This window comes from Heliangelus exortis, chromosome 2 (assembly GCF_036169615.1).
Source record: "Heliangelus exortis chromosome 2, bHelExo1.hap1, whole genome shotgun sequence".
NCBI classification, from domain to species: Eukaryota; Metazoa; Chordata; class Aves; order Apodiformes; family Trochilidae; genus Heliangelus; species Heliangelus exortis.
This window is the reverse complement of record NC_092423.1, coordinates 7,349,894-7,373,117: the sequence shown is the minus strand read 5'-3', so window position 1 is coordinate 7,373,117 and position 23,224 is coordinate 7,349,894. Positions and strand designations below refer to the sequence as shown.

General features: G+C 41.0%; 1 protein-coding gene across 3 annotated transcripts in view; it reads left to right on the top strand.

The window, feature by feature from the left end:
* Nucleotides 1-23,224, top strand: part of PRKAG2 (protein kinase AMP-activated non-catalytic subunit gamma 2) — a 223,134-nt gene that overhangs the window by 33,771 nt on the left and 166,139 nt on the right. Inside the window, exon 2 of one of the 3 annotated variants that reach the window (XM_071734669.1) lies at nucleotides 4,809-4,973. The exons of 1 other annotated variant lie outside the window; for it this stretch is intronic. Coding sequence is in view for 1 of the 2 variants with exons in the window: in XM_071734668.1 (XP_071590769.1) it covers nucleotides 22,355-22,393 (39 nt within the window). In the remaining variant the exon portion in view is untranslated. Of the gene's footprint in view, nucleotides 1-4,808; nucleotides 4,974-22,260; nucleotides 22,394-23,224 lie in introns of those variants that run through there. One more of the 3 variants, XM_071734668.1, reaches the window with a different exon arrangement.

The window sequence follows — 23,224 nt, the reverse complement described above, 5'->3', positions numbered from 1 at the left end:
TTCACCAGCCTGGTTGCCCTCCTTTGGACCTGCTCCAGGACCTCAATCTCCTTCCTAAACTGAGGGGCCCAGAACTGGACACAGGACTCGAGGTGTGGCCTCACCAGGGCTGAGCACAGGGGCAGAATCCCTTCCCTGGACCTGCTGGCCACACTGTTCCTGATACAGGCCAGGATGCCATTGGCCTTCTTGGCCACCTGGGCACACTGCTGGCTCATGTTCAGCTTCCTGTCAATCCAGACTCCCAGGTCCCTCTCTGTCTGGCTGCTCTCAGCCACTCTGTGCCCAGCCTGGAGCTCCCTATGGGGTTGTTGTGGCCAAAGTGCAGGACCCGGGGCTTGGCCTTGTTGAACCTCATCCCATTGGAATCAGCCCAACTCTCCAGTCTGTCCAGGATGTCTCTCCAGAATGTCTTCATCAGTCTGGGATGGTAAGATGGACATATGTCACAGTATAACCTCTTTCTCTAGCTCCTGAACTCCACATAACAGGAAGGTTTGTTTTGTTTTTTTTTTCCCCATCCCTCTTATTTTGTGTTTCCAGAGAGCAGGCAGACTGAAATCAGTCATGTGGCTTTTCTTTTGCATGGTGACTTTCTCCTAAAAGAACCTAAAGCACCTAAAAGAAAACCTTAAATTGCCAGGCACTGCTGTAAATTGGACAGGTCCTTCCTGGATGGTTGGACACACACCATGCCTGTGTTCCTACAGCTAAAAGCAAAGGAGTAAAGAACTGTGTTGAAATGAAAGCTTTCAATTCTCTTTAAATTCTCTTTTCTCACTTCTGTGCTCATAATAGAACACTTTTAAAATTAGTATTTACTGCTTTAACTGTCTAATTAGGCCACTGTTTCTCTACCCTGAAACTCCAAAACTTGCTTAATTTCTAAATGTCCATGTCAGGGTTATATTGCTCCCTTGCTCTCTCAGCACCTGTCTAATTATCTGCATAGTGTCACAGCAATCCCACTAGGGTGGAACAGAGCTTTCAGCAGTGTTTCTGCTTTAATCAGTATTGCCCAGGCAGTGTGTGAAGAAAAATGCACAAGCAGTGAAGGAAGCAAGGAGAATGGGGTGACTTGGTGTTACTGTACAGTGACAAACCTGTGTCACCTCTCCTGGCTCTGAGTTCCAGATCCATCTTCTCATGGGTTGTGGAGCTGGATGCAGAAGGGTGTGTTGGCTGCAAAATCTTTATGAGTCAGGATGCTTTCTGCTCGTGAGTCTGTGGTTGACTTTATGGGCAGTCTTTGTCCATGTTCTCACTGCAAGTGACATGCAAAGAGCTTATTTGCTTTGCAAGAATGAAGAGATGGGTGTAGCAGAAATGTTGGGTGAACAGATGAAGCAGAATTTTAGCTTGGTTGGACCATTTTGCAATGTAAACATAGGCTAAAAAAGGAAGGGATCAGATAATCCAGTTGGCCTGTTTCTGAATTAAACTTTGTGCTTTTTCTGAAGCTCTTTTTCAGAAGTGATGCCTGGGTTTTGCTAAAAGTGAAGGTGCAGTTTCTGCCAAAATAATGACATGTTTCTGGTGCCAGAGAACAGGGGATTGTGCAAACAAGAGAACTTGAGAGACAAAAAGGTTGGCATCTAAAGAACCTAAAGACCACAGTCTTCTCTGTGGGAGCAGATGACTGTTTAAACCTACAGTCCACCAATCTCAGTTAAAGTTCTGAGTGCACAGGGAAAATGGAGTTAATGTGGCTGAAGGAAAAAAAACAAGAATGGATATCTGTATCTACTTATTTGTTCATGTGCTTCAGGAGTTATTTTCTATGTTAATTATGTAATTTGTTGAGTTTGCATAGAATCCTGTTTGTGGTAATCTCTTCTCTAGCTTGATTAGCTAAAATACATAAGCACTGAATTAAAGGGGAAAAACCCAACTATTACAAATATTGTGATCATAAGAATGCATTAAAGACTATAGTATGTGACAGAGCTTTTAGCTACTTAAGACCAGGCCTATACAAATGCATGTTTTTCTTTCTATTTGTGATGTTTGATGGAGGGAGCCAAGTCTAATGTTACAAAACCTATATTTAATTCCTGCCATGCATCATCAGACAGTACATAATTATGTTGTCCATTGTGGGAGAAAACAATTGAAACTAAAATGGATTCAGCCTTTATGAAATCAAAGCCAAGGTCTTAAGCCTCATCTCTGTGCCACACCCTCTGGAAGCTTTGGCTTCTCAGTCCAGACCTCAGGAGATCCCTCAGTCCAGCCCCTTAGACTAAAGCAGGATGGGTGTAGTTAGACTGGATTGAGGTCAGGGATGGCTGATAGCTCACACAGAGCCTGCAGGACTGGTGAAAAGAGGGAATGCCTGCTCAGCAGCACATGCTGCTCCCACAACCAAATCTCAGCCCCTGGTCCTGCACACAGATGTTCAGGTTGAAGAGCTGCATCCACTGAATCCAGAGGGGAGGAGGAGATGGTGCTATGGCCTCCCTCATCCAGTGATGTTATCTACTACCCTTTCCATGGAAGCAGAGTGTGTGGGACATTACAAAATTTGGATCTAGCCTCCAAAGCTGACAAAATTACTAGCTAAGCTGTTTTTAATAGAAGTTCTTACTAGTAGGGTATGCCTCCTTCCAAAGTAGCAGAGTCTGCAATGTCCCTTGGTAGTCTCTTAAACTTTGTCATCATCATGTCATTTGACAGGAAATTATCCCCAGTGTGCAACCTAAGTCTTATTTCCTGAAAATTAAGTTGATTTATTTTGGTTCTTGTCTTGGTGCTCACTGAGACTATTTGACTATTGACATGTTACTTCTCTCTTCTCTTCTCTTCTCTTCTCTTCTCTTCTCTTCTCTTCTCTTCTCTTCTCTTCTCTTCTCTTCTCTTCTCTTCTCTTCCTCTTCTCTTCCTCTTCTCTTCCTCTTCTCTTCCTCTTCTCTTCCTCTTCTCTTCCTCTTCTCTTCCTCTTCTCTTCCTCTTCTCTTCCTCTTCTCTTCCTCTTCTCTTCTCTTCTCTTCTCTTCTCTTCTCTTCTCTTCTCTTCTCTTCTCTTCTCTTCTCTTCTCTTCTCTTCCTTGTCTTGAAACCCAAGTTCTATCAACTTATAGACCATATTTGATAATCCTCTTCTTGCTATCTGGACTTTTCCATTTTGGGGTACTATGTTTTGAAGAAGCTTTGGATAAACAAAATACAGAAGGGTTCTCACAAAAATCATACAAAGTGGAACAATTGCCTCACTGACTCATCTTCAAGTAGTTATCCCTTTTAGCAGCCCAGCTAATAGCCTGCTGTTCCCTGCTCCTTCCTCCGTCCTCCAGTGCTTTGTAGTTTATAGTGTTTCATTTCATGGATGAGGATCACTTCTCCAGTTGGTAAGACCATCCAGGCTACTCTTGCCATTCCTAAGAAAACTCAGAAACCTCATTCATTCTAAATAAAATTATTCCACTGTTATCAAGTATCTTCTCTAATCTGTTATCTAGGTAATAAATAAAAGCATTTCTTTCAGCCAGGCCAGAAGTCAAGCTGTGCAGGCATCTTCCAACCTAAGTGGCAAATGATTGCTTGTTATTAGTTCCCCTTCTGAGTGCATTTTGAGAAGGCAACAGTCTCACAGTGATTTTTGTCTATACCTTGTTTCTCTGATTTGCTCATGAGAATGTCCTGCATGGCAATGTAAGAAGCTTTACAGGATTCAAGACATGTTATATCTGCTGTTTCTTCTTGACTCAGAGGCTGTTTACTGCTTCAGATTCAATTAGATTAGTTTGTGATTTATTCTTAACCTACCCATGCAATATCTACCTTATTCTCAATCTATCCCATCTATCTTATTCTCAAGTGGTCGGTGCAGTAATTTATTGATTCCTAAAAAGAAGCTTAAATTAGAGAATAGATAGGTTGTGACTCATGCTTCACAATTCCTTCAGATGAATGATGAAAAAAAAAAGTCAAAAAGAAAGAAACCTCTAATGCCTCTAGTATCATATCAAATATTTATGTATATATATGAATATATATATTATTATGTATATATATGAATATATATGAATATATATATATACACACATACATATATATATATATATATATATGAATGTATATATATATGAATATATATGCATGGTTTGGTATGCCTGTATGCTTTTGTAAAAAAAAAAAAAAACAAAACCAAAACAACAGGACAAAACACAACTTTTGGGTGTTAGTTTGAGTGTTAGTTTAGCTGCATGGATTTCTGTGTGAGAGAGGAATTCCTAGAGGTATCCTGCCTCTGAAAGTAGAGTCTTGCTGCTCAAGAAGAAAGTTGCCATTTCCCAAAATCTCCTGGTGAGTTTTTGCCGTGTTGAACAGAGAAATAAGGAGCATGTGTACATCTTAATCCCTCTGGGAAGTTCTCAGGCTTCACTGAATTAGAAACTTCCCTTTTAGTTTTGTTTGAAGTCTTGAATTCTCCAGGAGTCCTGAATCCTTACCTTTCCTAATTATCCAGGTGTTATTTTTAGTCGCAGAGGCAATGCCGAATGCAGGGTATTTGCACTTCTCTAAGAGAAATCACTGCCAAAAGAAGAATTCCAGTACAAATAAGCTTCCTTGGGAAAGCAGCATCAGTGTAGGCAGTAAAGAAGCTGTTGAGGTGGAACAATGCAGCAAACCCGATGTTGATTGGATTTGAGGCTCTAATCGCTTTCCCTCGCACATGAGTTTCATATCTGTTGTTAACTTTAATGAGACTTATTTGCCAAGCCTGCAAGGAGAATCAGCCCTTAATTCATCTGGCGGCTGAACTGTTTCACTGGAAAATATTCCCATGTCTTTCTGTTGACATTTCAGTTGACAGCACTGACAGAGGCACAGACCCTGCAGTGAGGAGCTGGGCTCAGATCCGGTGGCTGCGGTGAGAAACGGTGCCCGGGTAGATCCGAGACATGTGCCGACTGGTGCCTGACTAGAGATCAAAAGCTCTTTAGCTCCTGCTCGCTCCCGCAGTGACTCTGGGTAAATGACTTTCTCTGATTTTCTTTCCTTAGTTTCTAAAAAGAAGGATAATTTATCCAATTTCTTCAGCAGAGCTGTTGTGAGGTTGAGTTAGAACGTGTTTGTAGAACTCGCTAGGCGTGAGGGGGTTTGTTTGCATGTTATTTTGAACTCCTTATGAACACCACCAATATTTCTCTGAACTTTCATGCTAAACTTTGACCTACAAATATTTTTTTCCATATAAATAAATGCCAAGCGAGCAGCTTCAACAAATACCTTTAGTAGCTTAATGAGTATATTTATAGTAGCAATCCTATAAACCTGGAATAATTGAAGAACAACCCACAAATCAGTCACAGCCTGGAAAATCCTAATTTGTGACCACTTTCTGCCTTGAACTCCGTAACGTTTTTAATTTTAATTTGTTGCTCTTCATTTTCATGCTAATTTGCTCTCTGTGTGTTGCAAAAGCTACTTCAGCCTGTTGGCAGCTTAGGAATGGGAGCAGACCTGTTGCTCCTTGGCAGCAGGTGAATACCTCATTCCTTGAAGAGCCGTCCAGATTCACATTTCCCTGGCAGCCAGCAGTTCAGCCAGGACTGCTGAGCTTTTCTGGGGGAAATTCCTAACTTATTTTCAAACTTATGAATAGCATTTTGGCATCAGAATTTCTTTCTAATCCCAGCACACTAAGGGTTTGCCCCCTGGGCTGCCTTGCATGCGAAATTTAGGCTTTTTTTGGCTTGAAAGTGAGATTGTTTTGGAAATGCTCAAAAACTTCACAACCATGTGGGGCAGGCAACAAAGAGACCCAAATTACCATTTTAAGGTGTTGAGGTGCTTGAGGAAGGTAGGATGTTTTTCCTAGAGTAATTTTTACTTGCTATAGTTGATGTAAATATTCTCTTAACTTTATGTAATGTACTGCTATTTGTGATCAAAAACATTCATGGATGTCAGGATGGAAACATGACCTGTGGAGATTGCTGTTGTTGGCAATACAGTGCAGATTCTGGACTGCTATTAATATTAATGTATGATCTTTGTTAACAAAGAGTACTTGAGAGACATCAGTCATCAGGAGGTCTGCTGTGCGTTGTTTTGAGCTCCTTTGGTTCTTTCATCAAAAAACTTCAGAGTATTATCATTTGGGATAACACTAAATTGCATTCTTAAAACTAACCCTGCACTCCTCAGATGAAAATTGCAGTTATTTTAAGTTGAGTTGGTGATAGCTCTCTGGAAAAAAAAAAAATTCACAAAGTAAAATGTTCTGAGATCTCCTTATTGAAACATTGAATTTTATATGGCCTGTCAACTGAGTTTTCCTTTTACCTTGCTACATTCCCATTAGAAAAGTAAAGTAAATTATAGATTGTCTCTTCCTTTTGTAGATCTTACAAGATCTTCAGTAAACAGTACAAATCTCAGTTGCACAACCTCTACCCAGTAATGATGCCTACAAAGCATTATGTGGGTGCCTGAAGCATTTCTCTCAACTGGGATTGTTTTTGTGGGTATGGATTATAAGACTGGGATTTTTCCTTGGTTTTCTCATTTACAGCTTTGCTGGGGTGTTTGGTTTGAACAACATCAAGAAGAAGGGAAACTCTGAGAGCATTTCTATAATAGCTTTTGGCATGTACATATTGGAGCAAGTGATAAATGTGGTCATTTCTGAATGCTTTTGCTCTGTTGCTTTAAATCAGAGTAAATTGTGAACAGGGATACGTCTTTGGGAGAACCAGTTCAGCTGGTTGGGTTAATTTTTCACCAGGATATAGAAGGAACCCCTAGAATCACTGGTGGATATCCTAGAACTCTATCCCTCCCTGGAGCACCCTAAGAAGCCTCAGAAGGCAGGAGCAGCTGGGATGCCACCAGCAAGGTGTGACCCACAGCTTCCATGGGAGCTGCTTTGGGCTTTTGTGGTGCTGTTGCCAGGCCCTAATTGGATGTGGGTCCAACTTAAGTAGTTGTTGACTCCCTGAGCTTTTTTGGTCCAGTCAGATATGCAGACTTTTAGTGTCCTTTTATCTTTCCTGTAGGTCTGTGTAAGACATAGAGTGGGGACATGTGCTTGCTTGGCCGTGCCTCTGCGTGGGCTCCCACTGGTGTCATGGGTCATGCTCTGATTTGCTTCAAAGCTTTTCTTCTGGTAGACCTTTGTCTGAGGAGCAGCACCCTTCAGCTGGTTATGTTCTCCCCTCACTGGCCTCTAGAATGGGGTGTTTGAACTTGAGTATTTTAGCAGAGACTGAGATTAAGAGGGATAATCCTAAATTTTAGCCCCTCCAGAGAAAAATGCAAAATTTACTTCAAAGGGCCTGACTTTCTCCACTGGAACACTGATACTGAGAAAGGATGTAACCATGTTGAAATACATGTATTTTGGGATGTGTCTGGGAGAAATTGTTGTATAATATATGTGAAACTAAAGAAACCAAGAGATGGGGAACTGATATCATACAAGAACAACTTTGTATTTTATATGTGTGTCAACTGGCAGAACAAAATGATGGAAGGAAAGAAATAAGAGGGAGTAAAAGAAGTGATAATAAGAAATGCAGGCAAATGCATTAGTCCCAGAATTAGCCATCTGAACTGATAGCAGTGTACCAGCAGATTAGCTAAATAAAATTAAGCACTCCCTCAGGTTACATAGCTAAGCTGCAGTGTATAATAATTGATATAATAATTTCTTTTTTTTATCTTAAAAAAATTCCTGTATAATGCTTCTTTGAGATAAGTGATCTTTTCACTGTGGGAGAAAATAGGCACATATTAATGGATTAACCCAGAAGAGAAGACATGATTCCAAAGTGACAATGGAATTTCTTAAATAATTAGGAAATGCTAAAAAAAGGAAAAAATTCTATGAAATATGTTTTTAAAGTTTGTAAGGACCATGAGAGATTTATAAGGCAATGAAAACCAGCTGTTTTTCCATCTCATTCCTTCAGTGGAAGCAACAAAAAGTAAGAAGGACAGGAACAGAATATCAAAATCATTTTAAATATATTATGTGAGGACAGTTTTGGAAAGTCATGCTGGCATTATCCTAAGGGTATTGTCAGTGTTTTTTCCATGGCCATTTGTGCATTCCCATTTACTAGATCTGACACATAGTTATCAACTTCTTACTGAAGTGTTGTACAGTTCCAAAACTGGGCTTAAAAGGATGAAGTTGCTGACATGGCTTTGATTTAACCTTTCTGTGATTTAACCTTTCTGTGATTTAACCTTTCTGTGTGTATGATACACAGAGCAGAAACCTCTGACTCTGTTAGGTATGAAATGTATGAACAGACCTGCTTGTTTCTGCCTCTTGTTTTCCATCCCCTGTATCTTGTCCCATGTTTTGTGTCCATTCCCATGGACATTCTCCTAGCTGCAGCACCATTTTTCTGTACCTCTGTATTTTCCTGTTCTCTTGCCTGCATTAATGTCAACTCTTCTTCCATCTCTGTACACTCTTCTGTTGTTTGCTGATCTGTCCCCTTCCCTTGCCTGTACTCTTTAACTCTTATGATATCTTTGTGCCTCTTTTTTTTTCCCTATACTTTCTGGTTCAGCTTTCTCTTCCTCCTTGTTATCTGGGTTTGGCAAGGAAAGCACAGAGAAAGATCTTTATAACCTCAGTTTCTGTATCTGTGACTCCCCTAATTACAGGAGATGCCAAAGAGCAATGCAGGGCTAAGTCCTGGTTGAGTTCTGTATCCCCAGGTTGGGATATGTGGAGTAAACAAAACATGATATTTTTACACTTGCAGTACTCTAATGAGTGTGTGTAAGCTAAAGTTCTTTCTCAAGAGAGATTTTTTAGCTTCTCCTTTTCTGAAATGCATTACTTGTTGTAGCTTGGGGTAGATCACCAGATCAAATATTTTCCATGATTAAGGCCAGAAGTGTCAAAAATAGAGTTGGATACATCCTGACAGAACATTTTATCTGCTGCTTTACTTAAGGGCTTCTTCAACCTAGATGTGTGGTGTGTCAGATCACCTGAGTGTGGAGAAGATGATTTTGATCATGTGAAGAAGCACAGATATCATATATGTGCTGCTTAGGGTGATGGGGCTGCAGATACATTGGTCACCCGAGAGGAGAGGGACAGACTGCCCTTTAGTGGCCCTGTGAAGGCCCTCATAGCCCATCCCTGCTGAAAAAGATAGTGTCCCCTTCAAGGGGCAAAATTCAAGCTTCTTTTCCCATTCATGATTAGTCTCATAGGCTCTTAGGTTCTTTTTTAACCAAACTAGACTGGTAAGCAATAAATCATCTGCTTTTTTTTTTTTTTTTTTTTTTTTCCAGCTAGCTGACAGTTTATTTCCTTCCTCTTTCTCTTTGGAGATCTAAGGTCTTCTTTTGTAGTTTGTTTGTTGAACTATTGGCCCAAGGTCTAGTAGAGATCTCAAACCTTTGCAGCTCTGTGGTTACAGAAAGTATTATAAGATCTCAGGAACTGCAAACTCAATGCCAGCAAGTAAAGAGCTGTAACAGCAGTACAAAGAGCAGGGTTTTCTTTTTTCTTTCACACACAGATTGGTGGGTGACTGCCAAACATCTGCATCAGGTTTGGGGTCTGGATTGCTTGATCTTAATGTTTGAGATTTCAAAGAAAAGTTGCTCGTGGTCAACATGGTGTGAAATATGTATGTGTTTCCAGTTCTTTTCAGAAACCTTTCTGCAGTGCTTCAAGGTTCCTGTTTGGCCTTCACATGTTACAGAAAGAGTTTTTGGTGAGTTTGAATTCTTCAAGCAGAAGGAAGCAGAGAAATCAGGCTGGACTGGCCTTGCTTTCAGTGGCAATCTTGCCTTGCTGGTGGCTTTCAGAAACCATTTGTTTGACCATATTTCTCTTTAGTGTTTGGGAAAAACAGCTCTGGGGATGCTTTAATTAGCAAAGGTGCCCATTGGTAGAGTGCATGCTGTGCATAATGCATGCATGGTGCTTTTTCATTAACTATTGCAAATCAAAGATTTGTATGAATTTCATTAGATTTTCTGACTATCCCAGTCCAAATTAATATATAAGGGCTTAATATAAGTGTGTGCAAGAAATGTTGAAAGAATATTGGTAAGGTTACAAAGTCAGTGCCTGGGAAGTTAGGAAATGTTTGGATACAAGTGGCTTGTCCAGTTTAAATTCCTTTCTTTTCTACAGATGCATTAAGGTGTCCATATATAAACTTGTAATACACCATTGGAGTTGTGCTAAGGTATTCTGCCAGGCCTTCAGCTTCCTTATTGGCACCTACACTGGGCTGACACCTTTTGTCCTTTCTTTGGAGAGGATTAATTAATCACAAAGAGTAACACAATTCCTGCAGAAGGTTGCCAGGAAAATTGATGAAGTGTTCTGCTGTGGAGCAGGTGATGTGTAGATGCTGTGGCAGATGTCAGCCCTGTGTCTTCTCCTCTCTTGTCCCAGATGGTGATAAAGATTTCTGTTTAAACAACTGGATGGGACCCTTCATATCCATTTACTAGCTTACAATTTCAAACACTAAGTCATGTATAATCATCTCTGGTGAAACACCTGAGCTTAGGTGTCTTGCTCCTGCCCACAATGTCAGATAACCCAATCCTCTACTTTCTCCAGGAGGAATTGATTCCATTTAATTTTTTGGAGGTGAGTGACAAGTGAACAGACTCTTCTCACTCCCAAGAAAGGTGTCTGGCTCCCATGCTCTGCCTTCAGTGACTCTGAATGGTTTCTACCTCATGACTGATTCTTAATCCCAGTTTTTTCAATCTTAGTTTCAGTCTCATTGTCCAGCAAGTGTTACATTATGCCCTCTACCTCTCAGTTTCTTGCTCCTTTTCAGATATTTCCAGATACTGTAGCTGTATACCAGCTTGCCTGGCCAAGTTCTCTCCCATACTCCTTCTACTCTTTTTTCTTTTGAGGATCCCAGTTGTTCTGTCCCACTGCTGCCACTGCTTGTCCCTGTCCAGATCCCTGAATAAAGCAGCTGAATCTTACAGGTCTTTTTCAACAATGACAGTTCTGTGGTTCTGTGAGTTTAGATGCATTTCTATAAGGAGAGAAGAAATGTTTCCTGATGCACTCTGCCCCACCAAATCAAAACTCTCTGACCCAAACTGAGGAGGAGGTAGAAATCTCCCTCTAAAATGCACCAGAAAAATGTTTCTTATATAGAAACGATGTATTTCATGCAAGATTTTATAAAGGATTTAAATGTTTTGGTTGAATTTTCCCCAGCCAGTTCCTGTTTGGTTCAGATGCAACCTTCTGAAAATTTCTGCCTTTTCTTACTACAGTTTGGCAAGGCTTAAAGGCAACTTAAAATAGGAATTGCCAAACAGTAGATTTAGATGCAATCCCTGTTTTGAGTGTTTGGCAGTAGCTTATGCCATATATCAAGTTTATTATCTTACAGCTACTTTTGTAAGATATTAGAGCTGCTGACTTGCTGTGAAGCTTTCTGAGTAGCTCACACAAGAACTGCCTCTTAGGGATTTCTATAAACTGAAGGAATTTAGTAGTGGGGGTAAGATTTCTATGGACTGCTCTCTGTTGTCCTGTTACCTCAGTTCTTACAATTTAAAAAAAAAATAAATATGAGTTTAGTCTGAGAGCTTAGTTTAAGCAGCTGAATATTTGTGGTTACATCTGGAGGAACAAGCTGATCTGGTGGTTGCTTAGAACAACAAATTGAGTTTCTTAAAATTATCTGTGTGCAGTGGCACCTGTTGCCAGTGAGCAGATTGTGGTGGGTGTGTGGATGTGTGTGAGAGACAGGAACTTGAAGATATTCCCCCAAAGGGCTGTGCTTGCTTTTTGTTCATTGTGGATGACTCCAGTTCCTTCTAAGAGGTGTTCATTTGCCAGCACTTGGCTAGTACCAAAGGTTTCATGCTTGAAGGATATACACAGTTTTATTACACCCTACACACTGAGACCCATAGCAGTCAACATCACATTTCACAGCTTCTGATAGGAAGATTTAGACCTGTCATGAAAACCAAAAGCCAGTACCATAATGGCTACAGGAAAGGGGATGGAGTAATCAAGAGCACTGCCAGCTTTTTATTTTGACATTTACTTTCCTGGCAGGAGGAATTTGTTAGATAAATTTCCCAGGTGACTCTGGAAAAGGCACCTCCCATATAAAGATGAAAAAGAGCCAAACAAAGCACTTTCACATGGGGGCAGGAAGGAAGGAAGGAAGGAGAGGAAATCCCTGCTGTCCCAAACCTGTCCATTTGTCATAACCTTGATCATGTGGATCACCTCTTCTTCTCCCAGTGATCCAATATTTAGTCCATGCAGGAACATAATGTTTGTCCTTTCAGTACAAGAACCTCAAACTCTAGCACTAAGTTAGATAAACCTATCTGTTTTTTGTAAAACTGAAGTAAGAAATATATTCAGGAATAAGATTGGCCATGTAATAAATTAATGGATGTTGCTGACATTCAGTTTTCCCTGGATGGATCTGAATCACTTGTCTGGGCAAGCCGTGGCTTGGAAGACCACAACCAAAGTCATCCCAGACAGATAAGTAAAGGTGATGTTTGGGTTATTATAATTCTTGCCTAAAAAATAAGAACGGTTTTAAGCTTCATATTACATTTAACTATACTCCCAATCAGTGGTCTATTCCTACCATGACCATGAAATCTAGCATCTGAAATGGTGTTTTCCAGGCAGTTATAGGGGTTTTAGTTTCTTCTTATTCTCTCGGTTTCTATTTGCTTCCCTTCTTCCTGCCCTAAAGAAAATAAACCAAAATAACTCTGTATCTGCTGATGCTTGAGATGTTGTCACTGCACACAAAAATCTGACTTCACAGTCTGGCTTTGAAAGAGAATGAAAGATTATATTGCAAAGTTCAAGTTCGTGATACTTCTCTTATTCCTTTCCCAGAAAGAGTGTCCATATAAAATTCCAGTGGAAATCTGTACTGAGAGTCTTAAGAGAGGTAATCAGGCTCCAACACCAAGGAGTGAATTCTGTAGGGGAAAACATTGCACAAAACCCTTTAGCTGAGGTGGAGGACAGGTTATTACACGTGTCTGTGTGCCATCAGACCTTCAGCTCCAGGGGACCTCCTGCAACTTGGTAAATGTGGGTATTTTGGGAGCATTGAAGTGGAAGGCCAAGGGACTGGGTAATTTGTTTTCAAAAGCTTCTTTGCAATGGAAGAGACAGAGGTCCTGGGGAAACAAGTATCTCAGCTGCACTTGGAAGGAAATGTTTATTTTGTGTCAGAACACTGTAACTTGTGGATTATGTCACATGCAAAGTTTTCACTTCAAGTGCTAGGAGAGGGCAATCCAGAACTATTTTGAAACTGTGATTCCTTCTTTTTGTGCTGTTTTTCCAGAATACCTGTCAGCTTATGCATTCTTGAAAAAAGTGCTGCTAATAATGCATTTATAGAGTAATTAATATGTTCATAAGTAAATATTTTTTTTCTTCAGAATACATTCATGAACTCTAGGGGAAAATTATCTCTGGCAGGAGCACTGCAGAGGAATCCAGCAGCAAGGGGAAGGTTGAAAGACTTTTTGCATGGTTCTCAGCTACTGATTGTTTGTTGATCAGCATCCACAAGGGCTGTTTGTCACACGTATTCCTCATGTTCTGGCCAAATGCTTCCTTAGGTTTTTTAGTGCTGCCATAGCATTATCTTTATAACATAATCACACTAAATGATATTGTTACTGCATAAAATTCCATATAAAGGCAGTAAATCTGAATAGCTGGCAGACTAAAGAGGCAGCAAAGACCAACCAGGGGTTGCTGTCTTGTTCTAAATGAATACTCTAAATGAATACTGCATTTTTCAAAAGTGGTTGCACAGCCTGGTGTGAAAAAGTGATTTTTGCTGGTGTTTGGATGGAAGCAAACCAGACCTGCCAGACTAAAGCCCACTTTTTCCTGTGGTTGTGCAGGGAGTCAGATTGGGACTGGACCCACATCTACCACCAGCAGCCTGTTGCAGCTACAGACCTGTAAATACTAGAAAAGGAAGGAAAAGACCTTTTATCAAACACATCAGAATGTTCTTTAAATTACTGAATGTTGCCCAAGAAACAAGATTTTGGTCTCTAGCCTTCAAAACAGATGATCCTGCTGTTTATGGGACTTGTTTCTGTCCAGAAACTTAATCTAGTGCTGACAGCTGGGGGGAAGTGGTTGGGCACTTGCAGGGTGACTTCTGTAAACCTGGCAAGCTTTTAGACATCTGTTATCTAACACAGCACTGTAACATAGAGACTCAGGCTATTCTATGATTAAGGGAATGTTGGATCAAATTTATTAATCTTTTAAACTGATACGATATAATTTAGTATTCTGATTGCAGCCTTCAGTATTTTTGCAGCATAATTACAGAAACTTTTTTTTAGAAGTGATGATAGATATCAAAGTAGGACATCCCTGCTAACTTCTGCTTTTCTTCAGGGCAGGTTCCTCAGCTGCTTGATTTCACTCAAGTGAGATGCAGCTGGAAATTAATCTCAGATGTCTACAACCTAACAGTGTCAATGAAAACGTTTGTGGTGGGATTTTTAGACTCATCACACCTTGTAATCACAAATGTTATCTTGGGAGAATTAAAATAAATGCAAGGAATCTGCAATGAAGTAGGTTGAGTGTAGATAATGAGAAGTAGCTGTCAAGCAATAAATTGAAAATGGTGAAGCCTGAAAGACAGAAGTCCTTGTGAGCAGAAGGTGACAGGGCGAGAAATTGCAGTCATGTTAGGGTGTCATTTGCCAGGTCATGTGCACTGGCAGACGTGTCCAGATTTGGTGCAGTAAACAATAAATGATAGATAAATAATAAAAGAATGGTGTAAGGAAATCTTGAAGAGAAAGTCTCAACCAGGCTATGAAGCCAGCAGACTGCAAATTCTGCTGGTACCCTGCCAGCCTCTGTGTCCCTGCAAATTTGAAAGGTTTCTGCATTGTGTTTTCTTCACACATAGGCTCAGAATACTGAGGAAATGGACATGTTTTTCTTCTGCAATAATAATTTGTACTTGATTTTAATTTTTTTTAATTTTGATGGTTGTTTATTTAAGTTCTGTGAAAGCAAATTGCATTCACTTTTCTTTAGGCAAAGTTTGTTTCTAGGATGTATTTAAAGTGCTGTTTGCTGTGGTCAGAGACTTCAAGAACACACTTTCCTTTCCAGTGTGGGTAGATTATTTTAGATTATTATTTACATAGCAAAATTAGGAAGTAAAACCTAAACTATGTATGGGGGTTTTTTTTTGGTTGTTTGGGGGGATTTATTTGTTTGGGTATTTTTTGTTTTGTTTCTTTTCCAAATTAGTTCCTGTTGTGGAAATCAAATATTTAATATTAAAATAAGTTCACTCTCACTGGGTGCATCCTATATCCGGAATTGCTATTTGCAGTCTTCTACCCTTTAAGTGAACACTGAACTTTTGGCCTAAATGGCATCTATTTCAGAGCTCATTACCACATGTTTTACACAGTGAACAGCCAGGCTTCACCTCCAAGCATCTTGCATCCTTCTGGGGAGGGAACATGGCTCAGATGAGAGGTCCCTGAGTCTTTTATCAGTGGAGGGATGCTGGGCACCCCAGCCCCCAGCCCTTTCCTGCCTGGCTGCTCTGCTCCCAGAGCTGGCCAAGCCTCAGGTGTTGTGGCAGCTGATGAAACAACCTGGCTCAAGGAAATAGTCCATATGTACACCAAAAAACCCTGTGGTCATCTGTAGTTCCAGTCCAAAAGTCCAAGTGCTCTTTCTAGTATGGATTAGCATAATCTGGTGGATGTGGATGTGGATGGAGATGTTTCTAAAGCATTCATGCCAGTCTATAAATGTCTGTGTTGCTCATACCCATTACATAAAGTCCCAAAGTGCAGCATGCCTCTGTAAATGAAAATGAGTAGATAAACTGGTTTACTTTATTTTCATTAAGCTGGCAAACACCACATTCTTTGTGGTGAATATATGACTCTGTCAGGTCTCTACATCACAGTATATTTCTTTTAAAGGGTTTCTTTTCTGGCAATGCTTACCTACTTTAAATGCTGTGGGGTGCTGTTACATTTTTTTTTTTCCAGCAGCCAGTTGATACCAGCAGAGATCTTTGTACCTGAGCTTCTGAACCTTTGATGACATTTTACCTGCTCATTACTGTGTAAAGGCAGTCCCTTTATCCTTTTCTAAGTGGGCTCGTGCTTCAGTTCAGAGTTAATGGTTACTATTTATTGCATACTTTATACCTGTGTGCAGCAAATTTTTTACATGCCTGCAGTGCCTGAGAAAACCCAAAATCCCAACATGAAGAATGTACTGTCCCTAGCCAGGCTGTGAAAAGGTGTGTGAGTATGTGGGTGATTTACCTGAGCCCCAGAGTCATGGGGGAACTGAGGAAATAACGCCCAGCACAACTGCATCCTCGGGTGGGTGGAAAATAGTCATGAGGTTCAAAGAAAATAAAACCTACTGTGCAGCATGCAAGAGCACCTTGATTCCTGGATAGCTTGTGATTGTAGTGGGATGTTTTCTTTTGGGTAAATAATTAGTACTCTCCAAAGAGCTGCAGATATACTCAACCACAACCTCTAAGTCAGGCTTAATAGTTCAAGTGTGACAGGTTTTATATGGAGCTCGTTGCCATCACCTTTTTCTCTTTGCTGCCTTGTTGGAGAAATCCCCCAGCTTTTTTAGCACTTAGTCCCCCATCCCTCTTGCTGCCACAGCCCTAATGAGTAGTGAGTGTTGCTGAGGGACCAAAAAGCAATCCAAAGGTAGAGGGATCAAGGGGCAGCAGCACAGCTTGGGCATCTCTGTTCATCCATGCTGCCATTTTCATGTCCTCATGGAAGTGCTCATCCTTTCAAGTCCCATTCTGCAAACAGTGAAGCAGAAATGTCAGACTGTGGAGTTCATGTTTTCATAGATTCCAGTAAAGAGTTTGGTACATACACAGATATACAAGAATTTTATGCTGAAGCCCATGGCTGGAGCTCTTACTTTTTATTCCTGCCCCCATGTGGCTTTCTCCCTTTTCTAGATGCTGCAGCATTCATGCTTCTGTTGTCTTGTGGGACTATTTGTGTCCCACAAAGGGTACTTCTCAGCTAAGCCCTTAAGGGGTACACCAGAAGCAGGGGAAGACCCTTCTCCTGTCTTCCAGGACTTCTAAAGTTCGGTGCCTTTGTTAGAGCAAGAAAGCACTGGGTTCTCTGAGCAGGTTCACAAAGTGCAATTCAGGCCAGACAGTCACCAGTTGCTACCCTTGAGTTTTGCACAATTCTGATTCAAAACCACCAGGAGCTTCACTGGCACCAGTGTCTCAGTCCCTCTGAATGCCTCAGGCAAGGCTGAATGAGGGGCAACCAAGTGTCCAGCATCAGTTTCTCTCTCTGATTTCTTTGTCCTCTGAGATCAGGACATCTCTGGGGGAATTCACTGCCATCATAGAGGACTGCAGTCCAAAATGTGAGACCTTCACTCTGTGAGTTATTGAACACCATATCCAAGCCAAACTCTCATAATTCTCCCTCAGACAACCTCCACTGACCCCAGATGCAGCACAGCTCTGCACTGACCCCTCTCCAGGGGTGCCCCCAGCCTCCTCCTCCTCATTCTGTTACAGGACACAGGCTGCAGCCCTCCAACTGCTCAGCTTTAAACAGAGGGAAAAGGTGGGAAAGGCAATGGGAAGGGCCAGTGTGGAGCAGGGCACAAGGCTGCTATTGGGCAGCCTCATATACTGGCATTGCGTGAACATTTTAATAATTTCAATATCATTTGCAGTTGGGAATATATGTAAATTCAGAGAAAAAAAACAACCCTCTGTTTTAGTCCTGCTGAAGAGTTAGATATATTAAATCAAGCATGCAGCTATCCTGCTCTTGGTACCCGAGGCATCTCTGGCACTGTGCAATCCACCTTCACGGCAGAGACTTGCAGGATACTCCCTCCCCAGGGAGGGATGAGCACCAGCTCACTGGGGCTTGGTGTTTCTCACATGAATGATCTCCTGGCTTGTAAGCAGTGAGTCAGGAATCCCAGCTCTTTGGTTCATTGCTTGGTAGATCATGTGGAAAAACTGCAAGGAAAAAACTGTGACTGTTTGAAATGAATAAAGGAATAAACCGTGTGTTTTGGTTTTCATGGGATATTTTTTTCTGCTCATCTCTCTTTCCATTTTGTACTATCTCCACCATTCTGTTTTCCAATTTTGCCTGAGCTGGGAGGATATACTCCACAGTTCATCCCTCCCTCTTTTAATTATGCTTTTTCTTTCTTGTATTCCCTTTCAGGCCATAGCTGCCTTTTGCCAAACATCAGCTCTTGAGAGAGAAGAGCTGGTGTGGTTATGGTGCACATTGGGAATTTTCTCTCTTCATTTCATCTTCACCTGGGGCTGTGCTGTTCTCCCAGCTGCTTTTCCTCTGTTTCAAGGAGTTGCTTCTCTCACCTGAGCATCCCCCAAATGTATTGGGTTCTTAGCTGCAGGCAGCTGTGTTGCACATCAGTATTTCATTTCACTTTTGGTTGCTGCTCCCTCTTCTCAGTAGGAGCAAGGACAGGGCAAGGACTGAGAATGGTTACTGCATTCCTTGTAAAAAAAATTAAAATTTTTTCTTAATTACACACTGAACAAAGGTCGTGCCCTGCCATGCTGAGCTCTGGCTCACTGTGTGCTTTGGTAATTGGTGCCTACTGCTGTGTTTTTAAGTGGTTATCTTCACAGACAGTAGCTCCATTGATTTCAAGGGACTGCTTGCCTAGTAAGAACAAGCAACTATAATGGCAGCAGGCCCTATGAACTCATCTCATTTATGTAGTACTTTAAAAAAACACCAGATCTTTGTGGAAAGTTGCAGAATATAAATAACACCAACCAATAGCCAGGCGTTTTCAGTCTCCTCTGGGAAACTGTGGAAGGTTGCTTTACTGCCAGTTTGAAATTTATGATCCTTTAGGCTTGTACTTGGACCCAAAAAAGATGAAATAAGGTTGGAGTTTCAGAACATCTTGAAGAAATTGTGCAGGAATTGTGTGCAGCCAAATCCAAGGGTCTGGCTCTGAGTTTTTGCAAACCAGAATCATTAAACCCTTCAAATGGAAAAAAACAAGATACAGCTGGTACAAAACAGACTCTGTTTCAGCTGGGCAAGTAATTCTGTATCTTTGCACTGGTGAAAATGTGATAGCTATGACTCTGCTTTCCTCACAGTTTGTTCTTTGGACCATGAGTGTGTGATTCACCGCCAAAGGCACAAATGGGTTTTGGTGGTTTTCCTCCCCCCTCGAGCATTGCTGCCTTCGAAGGGCTCCAAAATGAAACATTTTACAAATAAATGTATTTATAAAATGAGTCATGACTGCTGAAGTTGTAATGCAAAGCCTTAAGAATTTGAAAAAAAAAAAAAAAAAAAAAGGCTTCTAAATTGTCCTTAGTTTATAAGGAAACAGCTGGAATTTTGGTTCTGTATTTATACAGATTCCTAGGACTTTTCAGTAAGGTGCAGTTGAAAATATAATTCAATAACTTTATTTGGGTGGTTTCACATGTTGCATCTTCATGTGCAAGATGTTGTATACTGTCTGACTGCTCTTTTTTCTGGTCACTGAGGCAGCTGCATTTCAGTCCTGAGCCTCAGCATGCCTGGTGGAGCATGTGCACTTGAAATCCCAATTTGAAACCAAATATTTATTCAGAAATCAGTTTGGATTTTTTGCTCAGATCTTCACTAGGTGCCTAGCCAGCCACATGGGAGGACAGATATTTTATCTGGGAATTTTTCAGTCATAAGAGAGGTTTCAATTAATTAATAAAGAATATATAAATATTTAACTAAATGTATTTTTTCACACCTTGGGCCTGCAGATTCAAGAAATAGCTTCGGCTTCTTTGGTAGGACACATCAACATAAATGCAAGGAGTCATTACATGAGGGTAAGAAATGATAACAATACAACCTTCCTGCTTATTTTTCTTCCCAGAAGGGTGAAAGAAAGTGGTAAACTATTAGTGCTTTTCATGGATGTCAGAAACTGGACAGAATCCAAAAACTAATTCAGCAAATATTTATGAAATGGTATCTAAACCATTAACTACTCTGCTTATCTGAGATGTAGCTGTGCAATCTCTCTCTCCTGCTTCGTACTCTTTATCCAAAGGTGGGCAAGGAAAAAACATGTTTCTGTGGTAGAATTTGTTCCAAATCAGACTTGGAGGCCAGAATCAGCGATGAAACGATGAAGATTATTTAAAGAAGATTATTTTTTTAAAAAAACATTTTAATAGGTCTGGGTGATTCCTGAAATTGGCTGCATCAAACCAAGCCCTGCGCGTGATTTGAAAGGGATGATTTAGGAATGTGGGATATTTTCCTGGCTCTTTATGCCCTTTGTATTTGATCTGAGCTCTAATCAGAACAATTAACTAAAGTTAGTTACACAGGAAGCATTTTAGCTGACTTTCTCTTTGCAGTCAGGCTGGTAGGAGGACCTCTTTTATTCAAGACAAATCCCTTCTTCCCTTTTGCCCTCTCTAGGTCAATCAAAGTTGCCTTCCTTTCTCCTACAGCTCAAGCAAGAGACACAAATATGTTTTGCTTGCTTCAGCTGGCTGACTGGTTTCTCTGGTACCCCTGAAACAGAACTCAAGAGGAAGCTTGTTTATTTTCCTGGACTATTTGTGTATTTTGCAGGCATAAAATATTCATTTAGCTGGGGAAAAACCTTCTAGACACTGAATATTTGTTTGTTTCTGCACTGGAAAGGGCTTCCACTCAGCTTGTCTTACAATGGTTCAAGTAATAGCTGCTATTTGTGAGTGAGCAGTATGTACCACTTTTGACTTTTTTCTCTGAAGGGACTTGTTTTATCAGATGCACTTAGCATGCCAAGGGAAGTGAGGGCAGTGGCCATTCCCTAGGATGTGCTCTCTGCTTGGCACGTGAGAGGCATCAGCTGGGCCTCACCTCTTTTGCTGCTGAAGAAAAATTCCTGCCTGGCTTCAATTATACTTATTATTTGATTTATACAGAATTAGGGGCAGTGTTGTTTCACCCAGTTACAAATGAGTGTGAGATCCTGCAGTGAGTGGGATGGATTGAAAGGGATGAGTAAGCCAAGCTCACTTCACTGTAATGATTTAATGACTGGTAGCCATTGATTAAAACAAACCCTTCATGTTATTTCAAATCATTGCAAATGCTGTTTCAAAATGGCCAAGAACAATCTGGCAGTGCTTCATGGCTCAGGATCTGGCCACCTGTTTCTCCAGAGTGGTGTCAGTTCATTGCATGAGTATTTTGATGCTTGTTGTTAAAATACTGGAAGCTGCAGTGGTGATTTTTCTGCCTTCATGTTAGCTTTATTTCACCAGAAATGACCTCATCTGTGGCAGCCTTCAACAGCATCTTGGCCCAGGAAATGGTTCCATGGGCTGGGGAGTGTACTTTTCCAGTACAGGATACTGCAAGATTGGTTGGTGGAATAATGAAAGCTGAACACGATTATAAAGAGAGATTTTTAAAATAATTCTTCATTGAGAAGAAAATTCAGGTCCCCACCATCCCTCCATTCCTACTGGGAGAGTTTGCATTCCTCTGCACTGGCTCATGTGTTACCCTTCAAAATCTGTGTTAGCTTTATTTTTAATGGTAATGTTATACTTTGCCTCAGAGACTCTGTTATCCCAGTGAGGTCCTTACAATAAATCACAAAGTCAATTAAGTCTTCCTCTGTTCATGCTGCAAATGGGAAAACCTAAGCTCAGAGATAGAATGTGACTTTTATAGCTACAAAGCGAGCCTGTGGTTCAGTGGGGCTGTTCTGGTGCAGCTGAAAAATGCATCTGTGTTGCCTTCCCCCAAGCATCAGATGCTGATGCAGAAGCTGCCTACCTGAAACTTCTGCTATTGAAAACAGGAATTATTTTTTTAAAATTTCTAAAATTTTTTTTAAATTTTTTTAAATTTTTTTTTTTAAATTTTTTTTCTCTCTTCTGGTCACATCAAAAATGTCTGCGTTTATTCAAACTCTCCAACTTCCCCTGGTGTGCCGGTGACACGGAGCTAATGCACCCCCGAACCGGCACTGAATGACGGGCTGGTACCACCCGTGCGCATTGCTGGCCCCCGTCAGAGCTGCCGTGCCGGGTTGCTGCAGTCCTGTAATCCAATCTTGCGATGCTTAAAGCATTTTTTGGCAGGGAGCCTGCAGCGAGGGAGAAAACTGTCGCCTGCCTTCCCCTGCCTTCCCTCCCGCTCCTGCCATCCTCTCGCAGCACGGCGATGGGAAGGAGGAACACACCCAGCCCTGGTCCCCATCTGTTGCAGCATTGGCTTCCGTAGCAGAGCCCGAGATGTTTAAATGCACTTGTCTTTAGGGAAAAAGCTCTGAATGCAGCTCTTCAATGGACGTTTCCAGCCAGACTGCAGGATTTTACAGAGCTGTAAGTCAGAGCGGGGCTTGGTTGTCTCTGGGCTTCTTTGGGTTTCATTTTTTTTTTTAATTTATTTTTTTATTTTTTAAATTTCTTTACCTTGACAGGGGGGATTGGGGTTTGCGTTCATTTAGGGGGAAGCCCGAGTGCACTGCAGGACCCTGCTGGGAGGCAGGCATTCTTCAGGCTGTGTAAGAAATGCATGGTTCTGGGGTATTTTGGTTTCTTTCATCGTGTTTTGTCTCTTTTGTATGTGGCTGGCAAAGGGCTGCTGCCTTGCTTTCAGAGCATTTCGTTACAATAGATACTCCAAGGGTGGACAAAATGTTCTTTTATCTAGTTAAAAAATGTAGCCTTTTTTTTTTTTTTTTTTTTTTTTTCCTTTTCTCTCTCTTTTTTTTAATTATTATTATTTTCCTCGCATAACTTTTTTTACTTGGTGTTCTGGAAAGAGAGATTATCTTTTTGGGGGTGTTTATTTAATTTCAGCCTAAACCCATCTGCTCTCTGCATCCTGCAGTGCCTGGTTTCTCATACTGCTCATCTCAGAGCAGCCTGAACTGATGGGCAACTGACTGTGGCTTTTTGGAAACTCCTCATTTTAAAATTTATTTTAATTTGATATTTGAAGAGATTTGTGAGAATAAAGAGGCAGGTTGCAGGCTTCATGCATTTTTCCCTTTTTGCTACCAGACTTAATGCTGAGCACACATAATTTGCATTGAAATTAATGGACCTGGGGGATCATAAATATCCAGTAACTGAGGTTGACTCTTCCAGGGATCAAACTCAAAGCCTGAAGGGTTTAAAGGTGTTCCCTTAGTGAGGTGATGGGAGGAG